Source organism: Zalophus californianus, chromosome 10, assembly GCF_009762305.2.
Source record: "Zalophus californianus isolate mZalCal1 chromosome 10, mZalCal1.pri.v2, whole genome shotgun sequence".
In the NCBI taxonomy this organism is placed as follows: Eukaryota; Metazoa; Chordata; class Mammalia; order Carnivora; family Otariidae; genus Zalophus; species Zalophus californianus.
This window is the reverse complement of record NC_045604.1, coordinates 20,652,637-20,679,253: the sequence shown is the minus strand read 5'-3', so window position 1 is coordinate 20,679,253 and position 26,617 is coordinate 20,652,637. Positions and strand designations below refer to the sequence as shown.

At 34.5% G+C, this 26,617-nt stretch overlaps 1 protein-coding gene across 1 annotated transcript; it reads right to left on the bottom strand.

The window, feature by feature from the left end:
* Positions 1-413: 413 nt before the first annotated feature.
* Positions 414-19,103, bottom strand: RGS18 (regulator of G protein signaling 18). Its single transcript, XM_027612004.2, has 5 exons — positions 18,792-19,103; positions 17,984-18,085; positions 16,660-16,721; positions 3,541-3,707; positions 414-2,053 (listed from the first exon to the last, which is right to left on the bottom strand). The coding sequence occupies exons 1-5, from the start codon at positions 18,830-18,832 to the stop codon at positions 1,796-1,798; spliced, it is 630 nt and encodes a 209-aa protein (XP_027467805.2). The 5' UTR covers positions 18,833-19,103; the 3' UTR covers positions 414-1,795.
* Positions 19,104-26,617: the final 7,514 nt, after the last annotated feature.

Sequence of the window (26,617 nt, the reverse complement as noted above, 5' to 3'; positions counted from 1 at the left end):
TACTTGGCTTTTTCACTTCTCTAATTGTTTATTTTATTTCCTGTTTGTGACCATGTTGTCCTTCCCATGGACACAAGTTCTTTGAAGTCAGGCATTAACTTAATCAGAAAGTCCTGGTATGTTTTTGAAGTGTCCCATTGAATTCTTTAAACAAGATATTGGATATGTCCGAAAAGTATTACAAATGAAAAAGCTACATAATATGTATTTGTGGTCCTAGAACAATGCTGTTAAAATCAGCCCATGATTTTTCTAATGAGATCAGAAACCTTGTATATCAAGTCTTAACTGTGCATGAAGCAATCAGACCCTTTGAAAAGACACTTCCACAGAAAAAGAAAATACAAATCAGCCAAAGAAAAATTAAAAATCACGTTCTTAGTTGATTTTTGAAATGCATGGATTTGTTTTCATATTTATAACAGTATAAAGAATTGAATTAGCATTAAGATCAGTGACAAAACACTTTAATTAATATTTTCTATCTCAATATCATTCTAAAATAAGAAAATATGTCTGTGTAGTTTGATGACAAGATAATCAACAATCAGCAAGAGCACTTAGTGGTCAAATAAACATTAACTGTATGAATGAAGAAATTAAAAATATTTATTACTATAGGTTTTCTGCAGTTTTTATATTTTACATTTCAACTAAAATAACATTTGCCAAAGCCTAATGTATGGCATATTTAAATACAGACATTTACATGCAACACACATTTAAAATTAAATATTTCCCTAAAGTAGAGACATATATACTTATTAGCATAATCTTATTTGAATAATATAGTATTAAATGACTCAATGAGACTTGGAACAAGAACACAGCCAATGGGGCAATACTTTATTTATAAGAACCAATGTAGCAGATGCATGAGTCTCCAGGGCCTTGAACTCTTTGCTTCTTTACCTCCTCTCATTTCTAATTTTTATCCCAGTTCTAAAAGTCCGAAAATGAAACCTAACGACTTTTGGGATAAATATCCTCTGGGCCTCATTCAAACCACTGACTGCCTACTACTTTAGTAGCAATTTCTGTTAACAGATGAGAAGATGCACCTAGTCCCAACCTGGAGCTATGTATAATCTGGTCATGTTTTTATGACCATTAGAAATGTGCTCCACTTACTGGGTAAGTCCATGTTCACTTAAGAATGAGACCAAACGTGGTTCCCATTCTCAGTTATCAATGTGGGTTATGTTTAACCTGGAAGTTCTATGTGTCTTCCCCAACGTTCCTGTTTCTAGCTCGTAACTAGAAGTGATACATTGCTTATTCTTGAACCAGGGTTAGTAATCCAAGAACAAATGATTGTCCTCTCTTATTGTAAGAAACGGACCTTTTCTACTCTCTCTATGCCTGAGAGAGAAAGAGTCTTCATCACTATGGAAAATGTGTTCTGAATATATGGATATCTGAGCATCAACTTTTTTACATGTAGAAAAAAATACCCAAACTAGATATTTGGTCTAACTATTGACAATTTTGCAAAACCTTAACTTTAACTCAACTATGGTCTTATAAAACATTGTTATTACTTCTTTACTTTCTTTCCATTAAGTAATAAGTTTTTCTGACTATGAATGGAATGAAGTCAAATGGAAGGCTTTACAGAATATATTGGCAGATATAGTATGTGTTGTTATAAGGTAAGTTTTGATTTACATTTTTTAAAATCCTTTGACATGATGCATTTTATTTTAAAAGATGTACTCATTTGCTAGAAGTAAACATGCTGTATATTAAAAGCAGATTACAAGTTTGCCATCAAAATGAACAAAATTAATTTTCTTTATAACCAAATGGCAACATCTGACTTTACATCCTGGAACTCTGTACAGGTGAATGAGCGTGATCGTCTTCTAAGATTTGTTGGTCTCTGAGGTCTTCCTTCTCTCAAGTCTAAATAGATGTCAGATTTCAGAAAACGTGTGTAACTGTCTTGTTCCATAAGCTGATACACTCTGCTTTGTGCAGCATCAAAACTATGTAGGGTAGGTTGGGTGATGCTCTTAGTAATGATTTCTTTGGTGTGAAAATCAAGGTTAACCTGGATGATAATAATAACAGAAAAGTATGATTATGGTCAATCTACTTAAGTAAACACTTTTGAAAAACAAACAGTGCAAGACTGATCCAATGTTGGAATGGGCATAAGGCACTTGGATGCTTTTGTGATTTTTTTTGTTTGTTTGTTTTAAGTCTAGGGATCCAATGATTTACTCTGGGCTGGCATTTCATCCGGCTCTTCTCTTCCTATGCTCCCAGTCCTTCTCACTCTCTGCTAATTTAGAATAATGAAACATTGTAAATATCATATAGACCATTAGGTTAACCCATTTTCAAAGTGGAAACAAAACTTCATAGAGATTAAATTATTTTGAGTGAGGGCAAAGGGTGAGTTTGGGGCATATTTGGGATTTCAGTTTGGGGCTTTTGTTTTATCCCTGTGCTTTTTAAATTTTATTTTATGCTTTATTACAAGCAAGTGTGTGCTGAAAATGGATAACTTTTAAAGATATAAAATCCTTTCACGGTTTTTACCAAAGCACTACTGCTGTGTCTGATTCTGATAGATGTAAGTTTTCACGTAGGTTTCCTTCCTTTTTTCTCATGGGTAACACCATACCACTAGCTGCTTTTTAAAAATCTGTTTATAAAATTGGCCATGGGAAAAACAGAATAATGCACTGAAACACAAAATAGATTGAAACATATTGAAACAAGAAAAACAATCATCATTCCATGTGAAATGATATCCACATAGATAATGCTACCTCATGGACAATACTAATTTATAGGGAAACAGAACTCTAAACATTGATAGCCTACTAGTTCTACCACTTCAGCAACGAAACACTATTTATTGAACACATAATAAAAATACAGAAACTCTATTCAAATTATTTTTGAGGGCAGTCAGGTAATGTTTGCTAGTTTTATAGTTTTATTGCTATAGTTTTAGCAGTTGTATCACACAATTATCTCACCCTGAGCTTGCAGTCAAAGAAAATCACATTTGTTTTTTCACTCGAGCTGTTGTCAAATTAGGTTTCCCTCATCTAACAATTATGAAATTTTCTTTTAGTCTATCTTAAAGTGAAGAATAATTATTTTGGGACAATCAAACTTTACATAGGTAGATTGAGCTCACACTAAATGGTACAATATACAATCTTTTTAATTTGTCTTGTCTTCCTCACTTATAGAAATTATTAGTTTTGATGAGACATTGCTTACGCTTATGTGATTAATATAGATAAGTGAATGAACCTAAATGTTGCAAGTAATTGTATTTACTTTTAGTCTAGAATAAAAAATAACCCAAAGGAATGACTTCAATTATACTTTTACTTTCATGGCAAAGTCTTACAATGTATTCTGTTTGTATGTAGGAATTTATAGAAATATCCATTTTTGCTTCAGTAAAATCTTGATCTTTCTGGTAGAATATATGAGGATACAGATTTGATAAAGGCAGATTTTCTCAAAAATTTTTCAAGAAGTTTTAAATTTTCACAATCATCTTTACTGTACCTCTTGTGGAGCATCATTCCGTATAAATTTCTCATATATTGCTTTTGCTTTAAGGATAATTTGTTGAGGGTCTTTACTTTTCTTGAAATCTTCACAGGCTATCCAAAATTCAATGTTTTCCTCACTGAATTCTGTTTTAAGGAATCTGGTAAAAGTCTCCAGTCCATCTACCAGGAAAAGAAGTGATATATTTTAAATATACAATATTAATGCTGAAGAATTTTACTACTTGATATTTTTTTCCTCCAAATATTTATTTAAATTTCAGTTAGTTAACATGCAGTATGATACTGGTTTCTTGTATAGAATTTAGTGATTCATCACTTATATACAACACCCAGTGTTCATCACAAGTGCCTGCCTTAATACCCATCACCTATTGAACCCATCCTCCAGCCCACCTCCCCTCCTGTATTGTACTACTTGATATTATAGCTATGTCTTCCCTCTAATGCAGTGAAGAAACATACATATGCACAATATACATGGGAGACCTCATATAAATTAGCTGTAATCTTCACAATTATGAAAAGTAAGTATCAGCCCTGTTGAAATGAGGCTGGTATCATACACAGACCTGAGGAAGAGGGACAAACCCCTACTCCAGATCTTGCTTTGGGTTTCTTTCAGGTCCCTCAGTGCCTTTCTCAGGGGTGTGGGGGTTATTCTACAGAACCAAGAAATTATTCCACCTGGAGCCCATTCTCTCCACGCCCCCTGACTTCCAGACTATGCTTCTATAGTCAGGACCCTGGAATTCCCTGTCTAAAAGCTTTATGTTGCCAGGGTTTGCACAGTCCTCTTCCTCAAGTTCATCCACTAAAGTCACACTGACTCAATGGTATGCATACCCTTAGAATAGGACTTGAATTTGAAGGCTGTGGTGTCCACCTAAACGTGCAAGGAAGACTTTCACAGTATGGAACCAAACCATGGAGAGAAAGAGAAGGAAGGTAGGCATCTTGATAGAATACAACTCTAAAGAGTCTGAGAATTTTAAAATTCAAGCCTAATGGTTACACAGTATATTTGTATAAATAAAAGGATAAAATATATATTTTTAACAGTTTGTTAGCTTGATTTATAGCTCTTAAGCATTTAGATATTTAGTATGGGGTCTCCATTTTTACATTTGTCCTGAGCTCCATCAGTATAAAGTTTTGTGGAAGATGGCCAGGGTTCAAATTCATGTTTAGCTAGTTACTATGTAGTCCTGAGTGAAATACTTTTCTTTCTGTGCCTGTTTTTCAATATTTAAAATTAAGATAATGATGATACCTACCTGATAGGTCTGTTTAGAGAATTAAAAGCATTGATCCAGGAAAGATGGAGTAGGAGGACCTTCACCTTGTCCCACAGATACAACTAGATAACATCCATATAAGTGTAAATAACCCAGAGAATGACCTGAGGCCTGGCAGAACAGACTCTCCACAGCTAAATGTAGAGAAGAGACCATGTTGAAGAGGATAGGAAGGGTGGAGACAGAGTTGGGAGCCAAACAGACCCATGAGACTGTCTGCAGGAGGGAGGGACACAGCAGGCACAGAGAGGGGAGAGAAACAGACCCTTGTCTCCAGGCACCCCAGGCTCAGCCACAATAGTAGAACACATAACACACATGGGAGACAGATTCTGGTGAATAGGGAACATTGCACTGCAGGGCACCGCAGGACTTCTTCATAAGGCCACTACTTTCAAGAGATGTAGTTGACTTTCCTAACATATAAAAACAGACACAGAGAGACAAAATGAAGAGACAGGGGATATGTCTCAAATGAAAGAGCAGGACAAAACAGAAAAATAGACTTAGGGTATTCAGCAATACTATCAAGTGTAATAACTTTACCATTATATGGATCCTAGAATAAAAAAAGAGAGAAAGGGGGGGCAGAAAATTTATTTGGAGAAATGATAGCCAAAAAATTCCCAAATCCAAGGAAGGAAACAGAAATCCAGACCCAGGAGGTACAGAGAGCCCCCAATAAAATCAACCCAAGGAGGTCCACACCAAGACACACAGTCATTAAAATGGCGAAAAGTAAAGATAAAGATAGAATTTTAAAAGCAGCAAGAGAACTACTGGCTATTTACCCCAAAGATACAAATGTAGGGATCCAAAGGGGTACATGCACCCTGATGTTTATAGCAGCAATGTCCACAATAGCCAAACTGTGGAAAGAGCCAAGATGTCCATCAACAGATGAATGGATAAAGAAGATGTATACATATATAATGGAATATTATGCAGCCATCAAAAATGAAATCTTGCCATTTGCAACGACATGGATGGAACTGGAGGGTATTATGCTGAGTGAAATAAGTCAATCAGAGAAAGACATGTATCATATGACCTCACTGATATGAAGAATTCTTAATCTCAGGAAACAAACTGAGGGTTGCTGGAGTGGTGGGGGGTGGGAGGGATGGGGTGGTTGGATGATAGACATTGGGGCGGGTATGTGCTATGGTGAGCGCTGTGAATTGTGCAAGACTGTTGAATCACAGACCTGTACCTCTGAAACAATACATTATATGTTAAAAAAAAAAAAAAAGGAAGAAGATAGCAGGAGGGGAAGAATGACGGGGGGAAATCGGAGGGGGAGACGAACCATGAGAGACGATGGACTCTGAAAAACAAACTGAGGGTTATAGAGGGGAGGGGGGTGGGAGGATGGGTTAGCCTAGTGATGGGTATTAAAGAGGGCACGTTCTGCATGGAGCACTGGGTGTTATAGGCAAACAATGAATCATGAAACACTACATCAAAAACTAATGATGTAATGTGTGGTGATTAACATAACATAATAAAAAAAAATAAAAAATAAATAAAAGCAGCAAAGAAAGAAAAGAGTTACATACAAGGGAAACCCCATAAGTCTATCAGTTGATTTTTCAGCAGAAACTTTTTAAGCAAGAATAAAGTGGCATGATATATTCAAAGTGCTGAAAGAAAAAACAAAACAAAATAAAAAAAACCTGCAACCAAGAATCCTCTATGCAGCAAGGTTATCATCCTGAATAGGAGAGATAAAGAGATTCCCAGACAAACAAAAATTAAAAGAATTCATGACCACTAAACCATTCCTACAAGAAATGTTAAAAGGAGCTCTTTGAATGGAAAGGAAAGACCATAAGTAGGAATAAGAAAAGTAGAAAGCACAAAAACAGTAAAATTAAGCATATCTATAAAAATTGGTCAAGGGGTTCACAAACCAAAAGGATGTAAAGTATGATACTAAATACCTAAAACATGGAGGGTTGGGGAGAAGAGTAAAGAATGGGTTCAAATGTAAACAACCATCAACTTAATATAGACTGTTATATGCATAAGATGTTAGATGAAAACCTAGTGGTAACCACAAATCAAAAACCAAAAATAAATATGTAAAATATAAAGACAAAGGAATCCAAGTATATCACTAAAGAAAGCCATCAAACCATGAGAGAAGAAAGCAAGAGAGGAGAGAATTAAAATTTTAAAGCATGCAAAGTGCTTAAAATGGTGACTGGCACATAGTATTATACTTTGTGGGTTTTGATGGTCTTAGTGACTAGATGAGTGAATAGATGCAAAACTCAGCAGAGAAACTGAAACTATAGAAACGATCAGATGGAGAGTCTAGAACTAGAATAGAAAATACCTGGGGTAAAAAATTAATTGAATGGACATGACAACAAATTAAAGACTACATAAGAAAGGGTGAGTCAACTAGAAGAGAGTTGAATAGAAATTATTTAATCTGAGGAAAAGGAAAGGAGGTAAAGAATAACAACAACAAAATTATGGGACAACCAAAAAATAAGATGTTAGCTACATTTAATTTATATCAATGATGACATTACATCTAAATGGACTAAATACTCCAATTAAAGGTCAGAGATTATCAGACTGCACTCAAAATTAAAACTAGACTATATATTGGCTACAAAAGACACATGTTAAAAATAAAATATTAAGAAGGTGAAATAAAAAAATGAAAATGATACACAACATAGGTATTTAGCATCTGTATAAAAACAATCTGATGTGGCCTGACAAAGTGACTTCAAAATAGAGTATTTCCATTTCATAATTATAAATGGCCAAGTATTACGAGTAAATAATAATTCTAAATATACATGGACTTAGTTGCTGAGCTCTAAAATATGAGAAGCAAACTGGCAGAACTAAAAGAAGTAGAAAAATTTACAATTACAGTTGCAGATTTTAATTCTGTTCACTTATAAATTTATAGAACATGTAGACAGAATATTAATAAGGTTATATAAAACTTAAAATTATTAACCAAGTTGACCTAATTCATAATTATAAAACACTCTACCCAACACCTTTTCAAGAGCACAAGGAAGATTATCCAAAATAGACTCATGGTAGGTAGGTTGTAAAATAAATCTAAACTTCAAAAGAATGATATCTTATAGAGTATGTCCTCTGCCCACAAGGGTTTTAATAAAAAATTAATACTAGTAACATAGCTATAAAAGCCTCCAACTATTTGGAAATAAAATAACACACATACATTCATAGGTCAAATAAGGAATTACAAGAGAAATTATGATATATTTACAACTGGATTATAAGGAAAATACAGCACATCAAAATTAGAGGGGTATAGTTTAAACAGTATTTAGAGGGAAATTCATTGCATGTAAAGCTATACTAGTAAAAAAAGAAGGGCATAAAATCAAGATATAAGTTTCTACCTTAAGAAGCTTGAAAATAAGGGCAAATTAAAACCACAATAAGTAGAAGGGAAAAAATAATAAAAAGAGAGAAGAAATCTATATGAAAGAAAACAAAGCATAGAGAAAATTAGCAAAAACAAAAAGTTGGTCCATTGAAAACATTAATAAAATAGAACCTCTAGCAAGGTTGAGCAAGGTTGTTTCATAGTATAAAGCAAATCAGGAATATTACCACATATCTAACAGATATCACAAAGATAATAAATATTACGAACAACCTTACACCAATAAATGTAACTTAAATAAAATAGGAAAACCGTTAAAAAAAAAAACCTACCCAAAATGACAGTGAAGAAGTGAAAAATCTGATAGCCATAATCCAATTAATAAACAGACTTTATAATAAAAATATTCTCCCCTTCCCCTAAAAATTTTGGGTCCAGATTTGGTGAATTTTATCAAACACTTAAGAAAAAGTATTCTAATCTTATACAACTCCTTCCAGAAAACAGTAGAGGGATGAATACTTTCCACATAATTTTAATACCAAAACCTGACACTCCTTCCTCTCCAGAAATAAATAAAATAAATATTAAGAAAGGCAGAAAAAGAAAACTACAGACCAATATCCATCATGATCAGAGATGCAAAGATTCTGAACAAAAAGACTTAAAGACTTAAATTTAGCAATGTATGAAAGGAGAAGCAAACATTCTAATATTATGGTTAGAAGAACTGTGAAATAAAATGATAGCTTTCTTTCCTCAACTCATTTTCATTTATAGTCATTTCTTATATTCACTACTCTCTTGTTTTGCTTTGTTGTTTTTTAAGATTTTATTTATTTATTTGTCAGAGAGAGAGAGCACGAGCAGGGGGAGAAGCAGGCTCCCCACTGAGCAAGGAGCCCAATGCAGGACTTGATCCCAGGACCCTGAGATCATGACCTGAGTTGAAGGCAGCCCCTTACCCCATTGAGCCACCCAGGTGTCCCATATTCACTACTCTCTAGAATGATTCTTATGGTCAGTGATGGCTTCTAATATAAAAAACTCCATACAGAATGAAGCAAGAAGAATGAATCTCTATTAGTAGAATTATGAAAATTGAGAGATTTTGCATTTATAACATGTTTAGATGTTCTGAGGGCTAAGTGCTGCTTGTATGCACTACCACATTCAATCTTTACAACAGATGCTAGGAATATGTCCTATATTCATTTTCATAGATGAGGAAACTGAGTTTCAGATAAGTTCAATTTTCCCAGATCTCACTTTTCAAACAAACAAAGAAAACAAGTTGTAGAAGTGTATCTTTCTTAGGAAGGCAACATTTTCTGTGTTAGGCATAGTAACAAGCCCTCCAAAGATGTCCATGCCCTAATTCCCAAAACCTATGAATATGTTACCTTACGTGGAAAAAAGGAGCTTTGCCGATGTGGGTATGGTTAAGGACCATAAAATGGGGAAAGTATCCTGGATCATCTAGGTGAATAATCTAATCCAGTCTAAGCACATGAGTCCTTAAAAGTGGAAGAGGAAGGCAAAAGATTGGGTCAGAGAGATACAACATGAGAATGACTGTTACTGACCTTGAAGATGAAAGAAGATGGTTCATGAGCCAAAAAATGTGGTGGCTTCTAGAAGGTGTAAATAGTCATGAGTTTAGAGCCAGCAAGACAATGGAGACCTTGGTCCAAAATTGCAAAGAACTGAATTCTGCTAAAAACCTGAATGGGTAGGAAAGGGATTCTCCCCTAGACCCTCCAGAAGGGACAACAGCCTAACCATACCTTGATTATTTTTCCCCGATAAGACCCATACTGTACTTCTGATCTACAGAACTGTAAGATAGTAGATTTGTGTTGTTTTAAGTCACTAAAGTTATGGTAATTTGTTACAGCAGCAAGGGGAAACTAATACAATCCTCAAACTATGTTTTACATTTCACCATTTATTTCTCCTATATATAGAACTTGTCCTCTTTGTCATGAAGCACCATTTTTTTTTATGTTGTAAGAAATTTTTAAAAATATATTAGAGATACAGGAACAGGAAATAACATGACAGCCTATAGATATATCCAAAATATTGAATATGGGATGACTTTAGCCACTACCATGACAAAAGAATCATGCAGTTCTATCCCACTGCTATAGGCAGGGGATATAGAATTGGCGTTTTCACTGGAATAGGGGAGACTTTTTTTTCTCCATAAATTAACCCTGAGCACCAGGTGTTAGTTGTTAAAGGTTCGTGAAGAAACTAGGAAGACAAGCAAAGGTCAGGCTTACAAGAATTTGAGAAGCTATCATTTAAGACTGACAAGTAAGTCAGAATTTGTCTACAGTCATTAGATGCTAATAAGATAATTCCTGGTCAATACAACCTTTTTAAAGAGGTCTTAGTGCTAAGCAGTTCCTGAATGAGTCTACAAACTCTGAGAATAAGGAAGAATGATCAATGTAGGATATTTAACAACTTTTATTTTTTAGCTCATTTAGTGTTTGATTTTTCAAGATTTTTTTCTTAACACTGCATGGTGTGCTTTTCTCCAAATGTAGACGGGAAAGATAAATGGGTAATGATTTTTTGAAGCATTTTGATGCACAGAAGATTTTCCTCAAATACCTAAAAATGTTTCAGAGTCAAAATAAAATGCCTGCAATCTTGCAATGAGACAATAGTCTGTTCCAGGTTAAACCTAGTTTGGAAAGGGGAAATTAAGTATAAGCATTATTGAGTCTGTGAATAAAGTTACATTGACCCCATGGTCAATGTAGGAAAAACTTTCTGGTTTTAACTTATTCTACCCCTATGTCATGTGTAAGTATGATTGATCAGTTTTTAAATGCCAAATTATCCCTAAAGTGAGTTAGTAAACGTCACAATTTTGGGAGAATATGACCATTATTTTTCCTATTAATAGATATCCATTATAAAAAAGTGTTTTGCACTAAACATCTAAAATGAATCATCCATATGCCAGGCAACTGAAAATGTTACATATTAAAAATAACTTTCTTCACCTATCTTTTATTTATAAAACACCTAATATGAACATGAGGACTGTATTACATACTGAAAATGTAGTAATATTACTTATAATAGAAGGTTTAGGTGTTTGCTAAGGTCTTGGCACATTGCTATATGACTTTTATTGGCACAGCTCCATTTAATTTTCATGTCAACCCTATTGGAGTAATCCATTTTTACAGATGAAGAAGTTGAGGTTCAAAGGGTTAAGTTGCCTTAAATTTACAGCTGGTAAAATACAGTGCAGAAGTTTGAACCCAGATGTATTTTGTTCAAAGTTATAAGCTGCCATAAAACAACAAAAGTCCCTACTGCTGAGGAATATGAAGGTCAATGGGTGGGCAAGACAGGCATTTATATACCAAGGACTAACAAAGGACACTTGTGGGAATTATTTATTCTGTTTGGAGCAGCAGAGGAAAATCAATTTGCATGGAATTCAAATAGAAATCTTTCAAAAAAATAACATAAATGTTTCTTAATATATAGCCCTCTACTAATTCACAAAATATGAGTGTCAACTCTGTGCCAGCCATTGTGCTCTGGAATATCATGCAAAAGGCCTTTGTTACCATGATTAGTCTTGAGTTTGATATAGACATTCAGAATGAAGTCACAGTACTAATATTAGGAAAAGTGCTATGTGCTAAAAGTGCTGATAATGGGTTAATGAAAGTGAATGGATTCCGTTGGCATAATATGAATATAATAAGGAAGAATAAATACTGAATCAAGAAATGGATTAATAATGAATGAGAAAGTAGTTCATTTACTTAAAAGTTTAAGTAAATTACTTTTTAAAAAGTAATATGCAATGTTGTGCAAGATTATCCCAGCACATTAGTTACTTCCTGTTTCTCTTACTCACTTTGGCAGTTACATTAAATCAGGTCACAATGGAACCGTTCTGCACACAGGAGTAACTTACCAAAAAGTCCTTTAGAAGGCAGCAGTGGTGAATGCAGCTGCCAAAAGTACTTGATGGAACCTGCGATTAGAATCCACACTGGAAGAAACTGGCTCAATGTGTCATACAAATATGAAACGCCTGTGATTGCATGTTTCTAAATTGAAACTCTGGCATCTGTTGGAGAATTTTTCTGATGCCAAGAAACCAAATGAAACAAAAAGTCAAGAAACTCTCAGGTTGGAAACTCAAATACAGTATTACTAGGTTGCATGTTTTCCCCTTAAATATTTGGCTCTGTCATAGCTCTTGACCTGACACAGAATGTTGTGGTTACTTTCGCAATAATGATGTATTTATGGGATCCATTTATAATTTAAACTGGATTTTACTTACTTTTATCCTGAGACAGATTAAAAAATTGAGTGTTTGTTATGGGTCAGACTGATTCGGAAATTTAACTTTGCAGAACACTGGAATCCCTTATCTTGCAGAAAATCAGTAACTGAAAATTGGGAAGGGCAAGTTGAAAAGCCACAAGATAAAAAGTGTAAGGAGAAGCACTCATTTCCTTCTGCAAAAGTGAAGCATCATTTCCTTGCAGCCTTTATTCAAAGTCAGTAGTAAGTATTTTCCACAGTATAATCAGTTTATCTTTTTAAAGCAAGGGGGTGCCATGACTTACATATTCTACTTCTCTCATCTATTATGAATTATTCTCAGAATTAAGTTTAGTAGAACCACAATACAGGGTGCAAAAAAAGTCCAAGCAAATATTCATTAATGAAAGGGTAAAAAATATTGGAATTATTTGCCATTACTGGAAAATGCAGAGTTATGTAGTAGTTGGAAGATTTTCTTATCGATAGAGACTCCCTGCAGGAAATAACATCTTCTTTCACATCTTTTACTCTTTGAAGATGTGATGGTTAGAAAAATCTCTATTTATAATCAATCACTGTTCCATATTCTACATGTGTGCTTATAAAACCCTGCAAAACTTCTGATAAAGTTTACCAGCAACTAAATAAGTTCAAACTCTGACCTGTTATTTTCTCACAAATCTTGTTCTCCCACCTTTTCCTCATCTGTAAAAGGAACTGTCATCTTCCTATTAATATGGAATAAAATCTAGAGATCTTTGGCTCATCCTTTTTCTTCATCTCCTATCTCTTCATCATCTCACTTTACAATACACACGCACATCCGATCAGTCACCAAATTCATTGGTTTTCTTTCCAAAAGAGCCCTTACCTTCAGGTTAGCTTTTATATTTGTAACAATCTTGTAGGTAGTCCATATTACATGTATAGAATTCTACTTTTCTGTCCATCAGTTTTCTAACAAACTCTTCCAAAGTTTGTCCCCAACTTGACTTTCCAATGTGTTTGTTCACTACTCTGCCCCAGTGAGAGGGAACTGGTTGCTTCTCCAAGTTATACTGAAATCTCTTATTTCTCTAGCCATTTTCCTGCCTTTTTCTCAGCTCAGGAATTATTTTTCTTCTGCCTTTTGAAATCTTGCACACATCTATATAATTTTTGAAAGGTTACACAATACATTGCAAGTTATATGGCATTTTTAAAACTAGTTAATTATTTTCAAACATATATTATTGAGCAGCATTATTTTACTTTCAAAGATATCTTATGTGAAACCATATACATATATGTATACAAACACACATATATATGTGTAAGTGCAATATACATATACATATAATATTATTAGAATTGATTTGCTAACTTTGTATTGATAGCATTTACTTTTATAAAGTCAATCAATGAGAAGACTGATAACTAAATTTGAAATTGATGATTATGAATCACATATAATCTGATATTGGTTTTTTATTCATAACTTTTGTTTCTATTAAATAGCATTTAGAAATTATTGCTTTTTATATGTGTAGTTAAATTATAAATTTTTATGATTCATTTCAAAATTTCAGACAAATTTGTCAATAAACAGGGATGGTGGAAAAAATGTATCCTAATATCTGTATAGAAATAAGAGGAACATTTTATTTTAGAATAGATTCAGATTTATGGAAAAGTTATGGAGATAGTGCCCTTTCCTTATATCCCACAACCAAGTTTCCTCCTATTATTAACATCTCATATTGGCAAAGTACATATGTTATAATTGATAAACAAATACTGATACACTTTTATTAACTAAAGTCCATACTTTGTTTAGATTTTCTTGGATTTTATCTTCTGTGCATTTTTTTAATTTTTAAAAGATTTAAAATACATTTGAAAAATGAAATTTAGATAAAATAGCGGGATTATCAAAACACTCCATGGATTCTGTTGCTTCTGTGAAATACAGCAAAAACCATGCTCTTTCTGTTTTAATCTCATTTGTCCACTGTCTGTCACCCTAAGCCACCCTTCCTTTTTCAAACTGTTTCCCAACAGAGAATTACTTTATTTTTAGTTCCCTAAATAAATTGCATTGGTTAATGCCCCATGCCTATGTTGGCTCTCCACTTGGATGGTCTCTCTCCTTGTCCAGCTAGTGAATTTTGATTAAAACACTAAAATCTAGAGTAAGAACCATCTATTCTGTGGCTCCAATTCTAAAGATACTAATAATCAGCACAGACTGCTTTTAATATCAGCCATTTTTGTCAAACTAAATACATTTCTATTGTATTTGATTTGTATTTTTTTGATTTCCCATTTGACTAAATTTAACACAATTTCCTTTTCCTTTATATAGACATGACATACAGAATTTGAGAAACTTACTCATTTAACCAAAGGGGAATTCTGTAAAATTTGATAGAGTAAGGTCTTTCTTGAAGTGCATGCACGTGTATGTGTGTGTGTGTGTGTACTAATGAGTATAAGATCTTTCCTTCTTTTTTTTTTTTTTTGGTTTGCCTGGAGTCAAGACAGTAGAAATGAGCTGAATTTAACCATTGCAACCAAAAGACGTTTTTAGCTGATTATTTTAAGCTTTATAATTTAATATTATAATAAGCTTTGCAACTAAAAATAATTAGATTTTGGGGGATTGATTAAAAGAATACTAGTAACATAATTTTTTGTGAATTCAGTATAATTCAATATAATTTAATTAGCACTTTGATCAAGAGCAATGATAATAATGTCCAAGTGGATCAGTGCTGACTTTCGTTATCATGTTGAACCCTCTTGATTCAAATTACTGCTATTTTACAGCTCTTTAATATTTCCACCAGCAGAGAAAAGAGAGAGAGCAGCAGATTTAATTTTTTCCATTCAGTTTTGACTATTTGTAAAACAGAATGATTACAGAATGCCAGGGGAAAATTTTCTGTAGGACTAATTACCGTTGCTGAATCTTTCTTCTCTCTGTATGGGTTGTGAGAGTATGATGAAATTATTATGTACCAATTTATTAAGTTCAATAAATAAATACAGCCTATATCTTTCTTTTAATTGAAATTTCACCCTATAAGTGATTTTACCCAGTTGGGAATAAACTGGAAAAGAGAAAAAGATTATGAAATTTATGGTTGATAATTATTATTTTTCATAATAGAAGTAACAATTTACATTTGTGTAGTGTCAGTTATTGGTTTCTTATTCATCATCTCATTTAATCCTGAGAGAAATCCATTCCTGTTGGAGCTAAAGACATTGTTATCTCCATTTACAGTTGAAGAAGCTGAAAGTCAGAGAAATTAGGAAGTTTAACTAAGATTATACAGCCTTTGAGATATCAAATCTCAAAGGAACAGTGGGCTAACCTTTTCCTAGAAACAAATTTGGTTATATTATTTGAGCACTTAATATTTATCAGGTGATGTGCTGGGTTTGAGCATCCACAGATGAAAAGACATTTGCTTCCTTATAATAAACCGTCAAATTAAAAAAAAAAAAAAGAGTAACAATCTAGGCAGTTTGTCCTCTGACTCATGCTTTATCAGTGTTGAATAGTCAAACAAGGACTCAATATTTGTCTGCACCTTCCACCTCACCTACAAAGCTCCATCTTAAATACCCATCTGATTCTCAACTCTTCTACAAAATTCTGCTTTAAAAATAGAGGATTGAGATGAAGTGTGAAATATTTACAAAATTTGAAAAAAAAGTATTTTCATGAGGGTTACCTGAATTTCCAATAAAAGAACTACTTTAAATTTTAGATCACTTAACAATAAAAATAAGATGGGTAATCAGGTATTTAAAAACCAAGGATCTCATTAAAAGAAATCAATAAATTAAAAAATTTGAAACTATTAATCACAGCACAAAGAGGTAATATTTCAGCCACAGCAAGTATTTTTTAGTAAAATCAGAATATTTAAAAAACATTTTCCATTTGTTGACTATTCTAAACTATTATTTAGTTATTTCCCTTGATCAGAAACTCAGATTGCTGTAAATTATCAATCAGACTACATTTTTATGACAGCCTGTTTTATATAGTTACATGCATCCTTTGTGTAATTTTCCATTAAGACGTAAAGCATTTGGGAAAAACACCACTAACCTTTATGGGAAAGCAGTTTGTCAAATGATTCACCCCATATCACTGCTTCTTCAGGGGAGACTCTGTTCAAGAGACAGAATGTTTGTAATGGAGTATGCAGAAAGACTCTTTCTGGATGTGCTCTAACATACTCTTTAATACTGCTCTTTTCAGTCATAGGGTTTCTTCTTTTATTTTTATGTAATGAAAGTTGTATTTACATTGGAAACTTCAAAAACATTGGTCAAATTTTTTATTGATTTTGCCTACCAAACAATATGTTAAAATAACATTAAATATTTTCTCATGAGTGCATAGATTATTTTATTTAAAATTAATCATGTGTTAAGAACAAAGAAAAAGAAATCAGGTCAATTATCTTTATTTTTTCTTGAGAAAACAATTTATTCATCTCTGTATATCCAGCTTAATTCAGCAAATAGAAGAACCTAAACTGACAGTAACTTTTAGCCAAACTTTTTTTAAAATTTTTTATTGTTATGTTAATCACCATACATTACATCATTAGTTCTTGATGTAGTGTTCCATGATTCATTGTTTGTGCATAACACCCAGTGCTCCACGCAGAACGTGCCCTCCTTAATACCCATCACCAGGCTAACCCATACCCCCACTCCCCTCCCCTCTAGCCAAACTTTTCTTTAACTGCAATTTCCTTGAAGCTCTTACCACAATACACAGCAATTTTTTTTAAAACAGATACAGGAAGTTTGGCTAATGAGGTTCTAAAAGGATAAGAAATATATTTAAAAAGTTGCAATACAACAAATATTTTACAGTTATAATTTACAAGGTTGAATATATTTGCCTTGGACCTTTTATTGGTCATATTTCATTTTTGGACAAATCTGTATTATACTAGTATATAAGGCCACTTCATTTTCTCTTTGAATTAAAGAAATGGCTAAAAATGACAAAACATCCCTTTTCATGCTTTTTTGCTTTTATACCTACAGGCATGTTTTTCAAACTACTAAGGGAAGAGATGAATAGCTCTCCTCTGTGACAATATTACATTGTGAAACTCTTACATTAATGAGTTTATAAGGAGCATCAGTTTATAAGGAGCAAAATACATCATTTAAAATTGACAGGTATATAATTTTTAAAAGATCACCTTTAAATTTTTATAAGGTTATTTAATTCAAGCTATTAAAGTGGTTTAATTTTATGGAATATTCCTAGTTTTCTGAAATGAGATCTCTAACCTTCCTTATATTACTGTGTAATTTCCAATAAAATGGAAATTCCTAATTTCCTCTTTTTTAAACCTTTAATGATAGAATCAGAAAAATCTTCCCTCAAATAATTAAAAGTTATTCACCTTGTTTCTTTGGCCAAGTGCCCAGATCTATTGGAGTGGGTTTCTTCATGAAACTCGGGTTTCTGCACAAGAAGACTTAACCTATTTCTTTTTTCCTTAGCTCTGAAAATGAAAAGGCATTAGCTTCAGGACAATTTGGATGACAATTAAAATCTTTCCTTCTGACTGTCAAACAAATTTGGGATTGGTCATCACCTGAACATCCCTTCTCACCCACCATCCATCCCCCCACACTCACAATGGTTTTCCTAGTGAATTTCATTCAACTTGGGGAGGAATTAAGATAGCATATGTGAAATAAATTTTGTTTTTTCCCTCAGTGATTTTAATGTATTTGAGATTATATTTCAATTAAGATTGTCACTAGTTGTTCTGTGTGGTTAAAATTGTTGCACTTTTTTAAAAATAAAAACACTGTAGCAGTGCCTGGGTGGCTCAGTTGGTTAAGCATCTGCCTTGGGCTCAGGTCATGATCTCAGTGTCATAGGATCAAGCCCTGCATCAGGCTCTCTGCTCAGGGCGGGGGGGGGGGTTCTACTTCTCCCTCTGCCCCTCCTTCTGCCCCTCTTCCTGCTTGAGCTCTCTCTCTCCCCCTCAAATAAATAATAAAATCTTTAATAAATAAATAAAAACAGTTGAGTTTTAACAGGTATTTACTCCTAATAAACAAAGAGACATTTTTCCCCAATTGTAACACTACATTCAATATAGTTTCAACCAGGTATTTAAAAAAAAAAGTGCTAACAAATATTCAACATCAATCATGTTTTTAAAAGTATAAAACCAATTTTAAAAGTCATGATTTTACCTGATCTTGGCTTCTTTGCTTGTTTTTCTTTTCTGAACCATGTATTAACTTGAAAAAAGTTTTTTCTTTGATTCGCACATATTTAATTTAGGAAGAAAATCATGTTTCCATCTTCTCTCTCTTCTAAAATGAAGAGATGTCTAATTTGTTACATCTTTCACCTGTTAATGCTATTTCGTAGTTATACATGGTACAATAAAAAGTTATCTTAACTCTGTCGGCAGTGCTTAAAAAAATAAAGTAAAAATAGAGTCAAGAGCTGTGTTTCTGTCTCCACAAAAAAGTAGAACTGAGGAACCGAAGTACAGTTTGGTCCTGAGTTGTTTAGGGAAATGATACTACAAATTTGCAAAATGACTCTTGGTCTCAAAGATAAGATGAGTATTACCACAGTGCAACTTCTCTTTCTAGTTTGTGCAACCAGAATGATGCTTTAATAGACCCAAATGACACTGTCATTTCCCACAGGAACTTTTTAAAAAGTTTTCTTTTTCTTAAAGATTTTATTTATTTATTTGATAGAGAGACACAGAGAGAGCAAGTATGAGCAGGGGGAGGGGCAAAGGGAGAGGGAGAAGCAGACTCCCCGCTGAGCAGGGAGCTGGACACAGGGCTTTATCCCAGGACCCTGGGATCATGACTTGAGGCAAAGACAGATGCTTTACTGACCTAGCCACACAGGTGCCCCAAAAAAGTTTTTAAATGTGTATAGTATGTATTAAAATATGTTATGGTGAAGTACTACATGGATGCTAGGAGATATTTTCCATTGTTCTTAATTTTTTTTTTACTTATTTTAATTACATTGAATTAAGTAAGTTACATTTAATTGACATAATGCTATGTAATGTAAATTATATTTGCTTAACATATTGTATCAAAGTAAGAATATAGAGGGAATTTTACAGTTGAAAGAGACAATAGAAAGCATTTCATTCAGTACTTTTTAAGCACAGACTCATAGAATGATTTTAGACATTTAAGGAATTTTTATCAGTCCATGGTGAAAATGGGGGAAAAAGAGAATATGTAAATTTTTTCTTTTTTTTTTTTAAGATCTATTTATTTGAGAGAGAGAGTGCATGTGAGCCGGGAGAAGGAGAGGGACAGAGAGAATCCTGACTCCTTCAGACCCGTCCTGGGGCTCCATCCCAGGACCCTGAGATTATGACCTGAGCTGAAATCAAGAGTCAGACACAATCGACTGAGCCACCCAGGTGCCCTGTAAATTTTTTTCTTAAACTACATATACATTAATATGAAGGAAGTCCTTATTTTGAACTTGCCTTTCTATTTTTTTTATTGTTTAAATGTTCTTTTTGAGGAAAGATTTTAACTAGAGACAGCAGTTTGTATGTTTGTTATTTTATATTCTTATTAAAAAAGAAATGGCAATTCGAATTTGGTTCAACCTCTGCTTCTTTTACTGTTTCTTGACAACTCTAATATCTAAGAAATATTGATGTAGTCCATAACCCACATTTTGTAGAAAAGGAAACCAAGAATGATAGATATTAAGTGGTTTATTCTTGCAAATTCTGGGAGGCCAGTGGAATAGAAGATCTGGAATTATCAGAGCCTTCGATAACCAGGAGCATGTCATTTAGTCTTTCTAAAAGAGCCTTTGATCTGTAGGAGTGAATATTTTAATTCCTCTAAAATTGTATATAATGAAAAACAAGTTAACAAATGTAAAGGAAACCTGTTTTATTTTTAGCCTGCTCCAGTTATTGATTTCAAGAAAATAGGAGCTCAAAACATTTGCAGAATTGAAATCAAAGAACATTTATTTATTTTTATATATATATATATATATTTTTTTTTTTTAAAGATTTTATTCATTGACTTGACAGAGAGAGACACAGTGAGAGAGGGAACACAAGCAGGAAGAGTTGGGGAGGTAGAAGCAGGTTTCCTGCTGAGCAGGGAGCCCAATGTGGGGCTGGATCCCAGGACCCTGGGACCATGACCTGAGCTGAAGGCAGATGCTCAACGAATGAGCCACACAGGCACCCCTAAAGAATATTTAGTATATAGTTATACACACTCCATCCTGATTCTATAACTTTGACTCTGAACATATTTTTAAATTCACCTTGGCTGAAAATTGACTGTAAAAAGACTATATTTGAAGTACCATATCCAGAGGAGAGACAGAAACTTACTGATGCTTTTCATTAGATTGGTTGAAATTGTGTGTGAGATGTGCTATCTGCAAGCTGATAGAACTATGGAGAGATATATTGTGAAAATATGGACACAAGGAAACTGCAATAAAGGCCTATATAAAGGTGTGAAAATGAAATGGGAGGGAGCAAGATGGCGGAGCAATAGGAGACCTAATTTTGGTCTGGTCCCAAGAATTCAGCTAGATAGCTGCTATCAGACCATTCTGAACACCTACAAACTCAACAGGAGATCGAAGAAAAGAACAGCAGCAACTCTCTAAACAGAAAAGTGGCCACTTTCTGGAAGGTAGGACATGTGGAGAAGTGAATCTGAGGTGATATTTGGGAAGATAGACCACGGGGGGAGGGAACCTCCTCAGCTGGCTACCAGCAAGTGATAGAGCCGTGGAGCACAAAACTGGAACTTTTAGAAGTCGGCTCCACTGAGGGATGTAGCTCCAGTGGCTAAGCGGGGGGTGAAACCCTCACTGGGACAGTGTGGTCTCAGGACCCTTGTGGTCACAGAAAGACGGGGGGGGGGGTGCCTGAGTGCGGCAGAGCTCCCAGGTATCAGAGCAGGGAAGCTGGCTGCAGAAATGGAGCCAAGGCACAGGCTCTCAGCTTGGGTTTGTTATAAACCGTGATCTGCGGCACAGTTGGGCCACTGCTCCTCCAGCAGGGACCCAACAAGCGGCAGATCCGGGGAGACTCCCCTTCCTTCCCCGGGAGGAATGGTGCAGAAGCGCACCACAGGGATCTGCTGGGTTTGGAGACTCCAAACGGGGTCGTGTGCCAGAGATAGAAATGCTCAGTCACAGGCCAGGTGAGCATGGAGTGTGGCCGGAGACTGGGGAGACAGGAGTTATTGACTGCTTTTCTCTGGGGGTGCACTGAGGAGTGGGGCCGGAGATCTTGGCTCCTCCGGGGCAGAGATTGGGAGGCTGCCATTTTCACTTTCCTCCTCCAAAGCTATAGGGAAAGCTTGCAGGGAACAAAAGCTACGGAGAGCAAACCCGAGCAGATTACTTAGCCCGGCCCCTGACAAGGGTGGGGCAATTCCACCTCCAGCAAAGATATTTGAGAACAACTGCAAGAGGCCCTTCCCCCAGAAGATCAGCAAGAACAGCCAAGACCAAGTTTACCGATCAATGAGAATTGCAAAACTCCAGTGTAAGGGGAATACAGCACATAGAATTCATGGCTTTTTTCCCATGATTAACTTTCAAAGTTAATTTTTTTAATTTTCTTTATTTTTTTCTATTTTTTAAAATTTTTTCTTCTTTCCTTTTTCAACCAACATATTATTTTATCAATTGTTTTTTTAAAATCTTTTTTAATTTTCACTTTTACAGTCATATTCTATCCCATCATTGTATTTAACCTTATTTTCTGTATATATATAAGTTTTTCTTTCTTTAAAATTTTGGGATACAGTTTCTTCTAACAGGCCAAAATATACGCTAAATCTAGTATATGGCTTTGTTCTAGTATCCCACCTGATCACATTCTTCTTTTTTTTTTTTTTTTTTCAAATTTTTCTTCTTTCTTTTTTCAACCAACTTATCAATTCTTTTTTAAAAATCTTTTTTAATTTTCATCTTTATAGTCATATTCCATCCCTTCATCATATTTACCCTTATTTTTTTGTATTATATATATGTGTATATAAATACATACATATATATATATATATGTTTTTCTTTCTTTAAAATTTGGCAGGCAGTTTCTTATAACAGACCAAATACACCTAAAATCTACTGTGTGGCCCTGTTCTATTCACCAGCCTGATCAGATTCTTTTTTTCTTTTTCCCCTTTCTTATCCCCCCAGTTCTGGGTCTCTTCTGATTTCTTTAGTGTATATTTTTCTGGGGTCATTGTTACCCTTTTAGCATTTTGTTCTCTCATTCCTCTATTCTTCTCGGGACAAAAGGACAAAATGGAAAAACTCACCTCAAAAAAAAGAAAAAGAGGCAGTACCGACTGCCAGGGACCTAATCAATATGGACATTAGCAAGATGACAGAACCAGAGTTCAGAATGACAATTTTAAAGATACTAGCTGGGCTTGAAAAAAGCATAGAAGATACTAGAGAATCCCTTTCTGGAAAAATAAAGAACTAAAATCTAACCAAGTCGAAATAAAAAAGGCTATTGATGAGGTGCAATAAAAAATGTCCACTATCACCACTGCTATTCAACATAGTACTAGAAGTCCTAGCCTCAGCAATCAGACAACAAAAAGAAATAAAAGGCATCCAAATCAGCAAACAAGAAGTCGAACTCACTCTTTGCAGATGATATGATACTTTATGTGGAAAACCCAAAAGACTCCAGCCCAAAACTGCTAGAACTCATACAGAAATTCAGTAAAGTGGCAGGATATAAAATCAATGCACAGAAATCAGTTGCATTTCTATACTCCAACAACAAGACAGAAGAAAGAGAAATTAAGGAGTTGATCCCATTTACAATTGCACCCAAAACCATAACATACCTAGGAATAAATCTAACCAAAGAGGCAAAGAATCTGTACTCAGAAAACTATGAAATACTCATGAAAGAAATTGAGGAAGACACAAAGAAATGGAAAAACTTTCCATTGTCATGGATTGGAAGGACAAATATTGTGAAGATGTCAATGCTATCTAGAGCAATCTACACATTCAAAGCAATCCCCATCAAAATACCATCCACTTTTTTCAAAGAAATGGAACAATTAATCCTAAAATTTGTATGGAAACAGAAAAGACCATGAATAGCCAGAGGAATGTTGAAAAAGAAAAGCAAAGCTGGCGGCATCACAATTCCGGACTTCCAGCTCTACTACAAAGCTGTCATCATCAAGACAGTATGGTACTGGCACAAAAACAGACACATAGATCAGTGGAACAGAATAGAGAGCCCAGAAATGGACCCTCAACTCTATGGTCAACTAATCTTTGACAAAGCAAGAAAGAATGTCCAATGGAAAAAAGACAGTCTCTTCAACAAATGGTGTTGGGAAAATTGGACAGCCACATGCAGAAGAATGAAACTGGACCATTTCCTTACACCACACACAAAAATAGACAAAAATGGATGAAAGACCTAAATGTGAGACAGGAGTCCATCAACATCCTAAAGGAGAACACAGGCAGCAACCTCTTTGACCTCAGCCACAGCAACTTCTTCCAAGAAACATCACCAAAGGCAAGGGAAGCAAGGGCAAAAATGAACTATTGGGACCTCATCAAGATAAAAAGCTTTTGCACAGCAAAAGAAACAGTCAACAAAACCAAAAGACAACTGACAGAATGGGAGAAGATATTTGCAAATGACATATCAGATAAAGGGCTAGTATCCAAAATCTATAAAGAACTTATCAAACTCAACACCCAAAGAACAAATGATCCAATCAAGAAATGGGCAGAAGACATGAACAGACATTTCTGTGAAGAAGACTCCAAATGGCCAACAGACACATGAAAAAGTGCTCAGCATCACTTGGTATCAGGGAAATCCAAATCAAAACCTCAATGAGATACCACTTCACACCAGTCAGAATGGCTAAAATTAACAAGTCAGGAAACGACAGATGTTGGCGAGGATGTGGAGAAAGGGGAACCCTCCTACACTGTTGGTGGGAATGCAAGGTGGTGCAGCCACTCTCAAAAACAGTATGGAGGTTCCTCAAAATTTGAAAATAGAGCTACCATATGATCCAGCTGGGTATTTACTCCAAAGATACAGGTATTTACTCCAAATATAAGATGTAGTGATCCGAAGGGGCACGTGCACCCCAATGTTTATAGCAGCAACGTCCACAATAGCCAAAGTATTGAAAGAGCCAAGATCTCCATTAACGGATGAATGGATAAGGAAGATGTGGTGTATACACACACACACACACACACACACACACACACACACACACACACACACACACACACACAGACACACACAGGAATATTATGCAGCCATCAAAAAAAAGAAATCTTACCATTGCAATGACGTGGATAGAACTAGAAGGTGTTATGCTAAGTGAAATAAGTCAATCAGAGAAAGACAAGTATCATATAATCTCACTGATATGAACAATTTGAGAAACAAGACAGAGGATCATAGGGGAAGGGAGGGAAAAATGAAAGATGAAACCAGAGAGGGAGACAAACCATAAGAGACTCTTAATCTCAGGAAACAAACTGAGGGTTGCTGGAATGGAGGGGAGTGGAAGGGATGGGGTGTCTGGGTGATGGACACTGGGGAGGGTATGTGCTATGGTGAGCGCTGTGAATTGTGTAAGACTGATGAATCACAGACTTGTACCCCTGAAATAAATAATACATTTTACGTTAATAAAAAAAGAAAAGAAAAGAAAAAGAGAAGAAATAGAAGATGTATGTATTTACTCTTGTGTATGCAAAGAAGTGGAAGCAGGAGAGGAAGAAAACTGGTGGATGCTGCAGGGTGATCAGATAATAATCACTCTTGGGCACAATTATCTCTTAAATATATATTTTAAATGAGAACAAATTGTCTTTTAAATTTATGTACATATTTACCATTTCCAGCTCTATTCACTTTGTACAGAAGTGCACAAGTCCATCTGGTACATTGTCTTTAGCTTGATGACCTTCAACTTTTTCTGAAGTGAAGGTCTGCCAAAAACAGATTTGATGAGCTCTTGATATTCTGAAAATATCTCTTTTAATTTTTTTCCTCTTCAGTTTGAAGGATATTTTCACAGGCTAGAATTCTAGGTTGACAGTTGCTTTTTTTTCCTTCAGCAATTTTAAAGACATTGCATTGTTGTCTTCTGGCCGCCATTATTCCTGTTGAGAGGTCACTGGTAATTTGTTTAATAGTCTTACATTTTAATGTAAGAGTGTGACCACTTTTCAGATTTTTTCTTTATTTCTGATTTTTAAAGATTTGGTTAAGATATGAAAGGTGCTAATTCTACTTGGCATTTATTGAGATTTTGGATTTGTGGGTTTATAGTTTCTGTCAAAGTTGGAAACTTTTAGGTATCAGCTCTCCATTTTTTGTTGCCATTTCTCTCATTTTCAGAGACTCAAATTACAGGTATGTTTGACCCTTTGTTGCTGCCCCACTGGTCACTTAGGAAATATTCAATTTTTTGCCTCTTTTCTCTCTATTTCTCAGACATTTTTCATTGCAATGTCTTCACAGGAATAATCACTGATCTTTTTTTCCCACAGTGCCTTATTTGTTGTTAGGCTTATCCAGTAATGTTTTTATTTCAGCTGCAGAAATTTGATTTTTTTATAATTTGAATTTTTTTATCTTCTTTTTTATGTATTACTTGAACATATTGAAAATACCCATTAAAGTTCTTTTTCTGAAAATTTCATCTCTGTGATCTGGGTATGCTTTCACATTGATTTTCTTCCTGATGATAGCGCATTTTCCCAATCCATCAGATGTCCAATAATTATTCATTGGATGCTGGACATTTGAATTTAATGATACCAAATATCAGAATTTTGTTAGTCTTCATTTAATGATGATGGCGTTGACATTGACCAGCAGTTATTTAAGTATCAGCTTTGTCTTTAAAGACTTTTATTTAAACTTTGATATGGTAGACATAGATTAGCCTTAATAAAGTATGATGACTCCTAAATTTATAATTAATTCCCAGGGTGTTCATTAAAA

Bases quoted from the DNA above. Each gene is read 5' to 3' on its own strand.
- RGS18 (XM_027612004.2), bottom strand. From the start codon at position 18,832: ATGGTTCAGAAAAGAAAAACAAGCAAAGAAGCCAAGATCAG. The intron at 18,086-18,791 runs GTAAAATCATGA...TTTCATTTTCAG, and splicing joins AGCAAAGAAGCCAAGATCAG to AGCTAAGGAAAAAAGAAATA. The intron at 2,054-3,540 runs GTACAGTAAAGA...ATTATCATCCAG, and splicing joins GGAATGATGCTCCACAAGAG to GTTAACCTTGATTTTCACAC.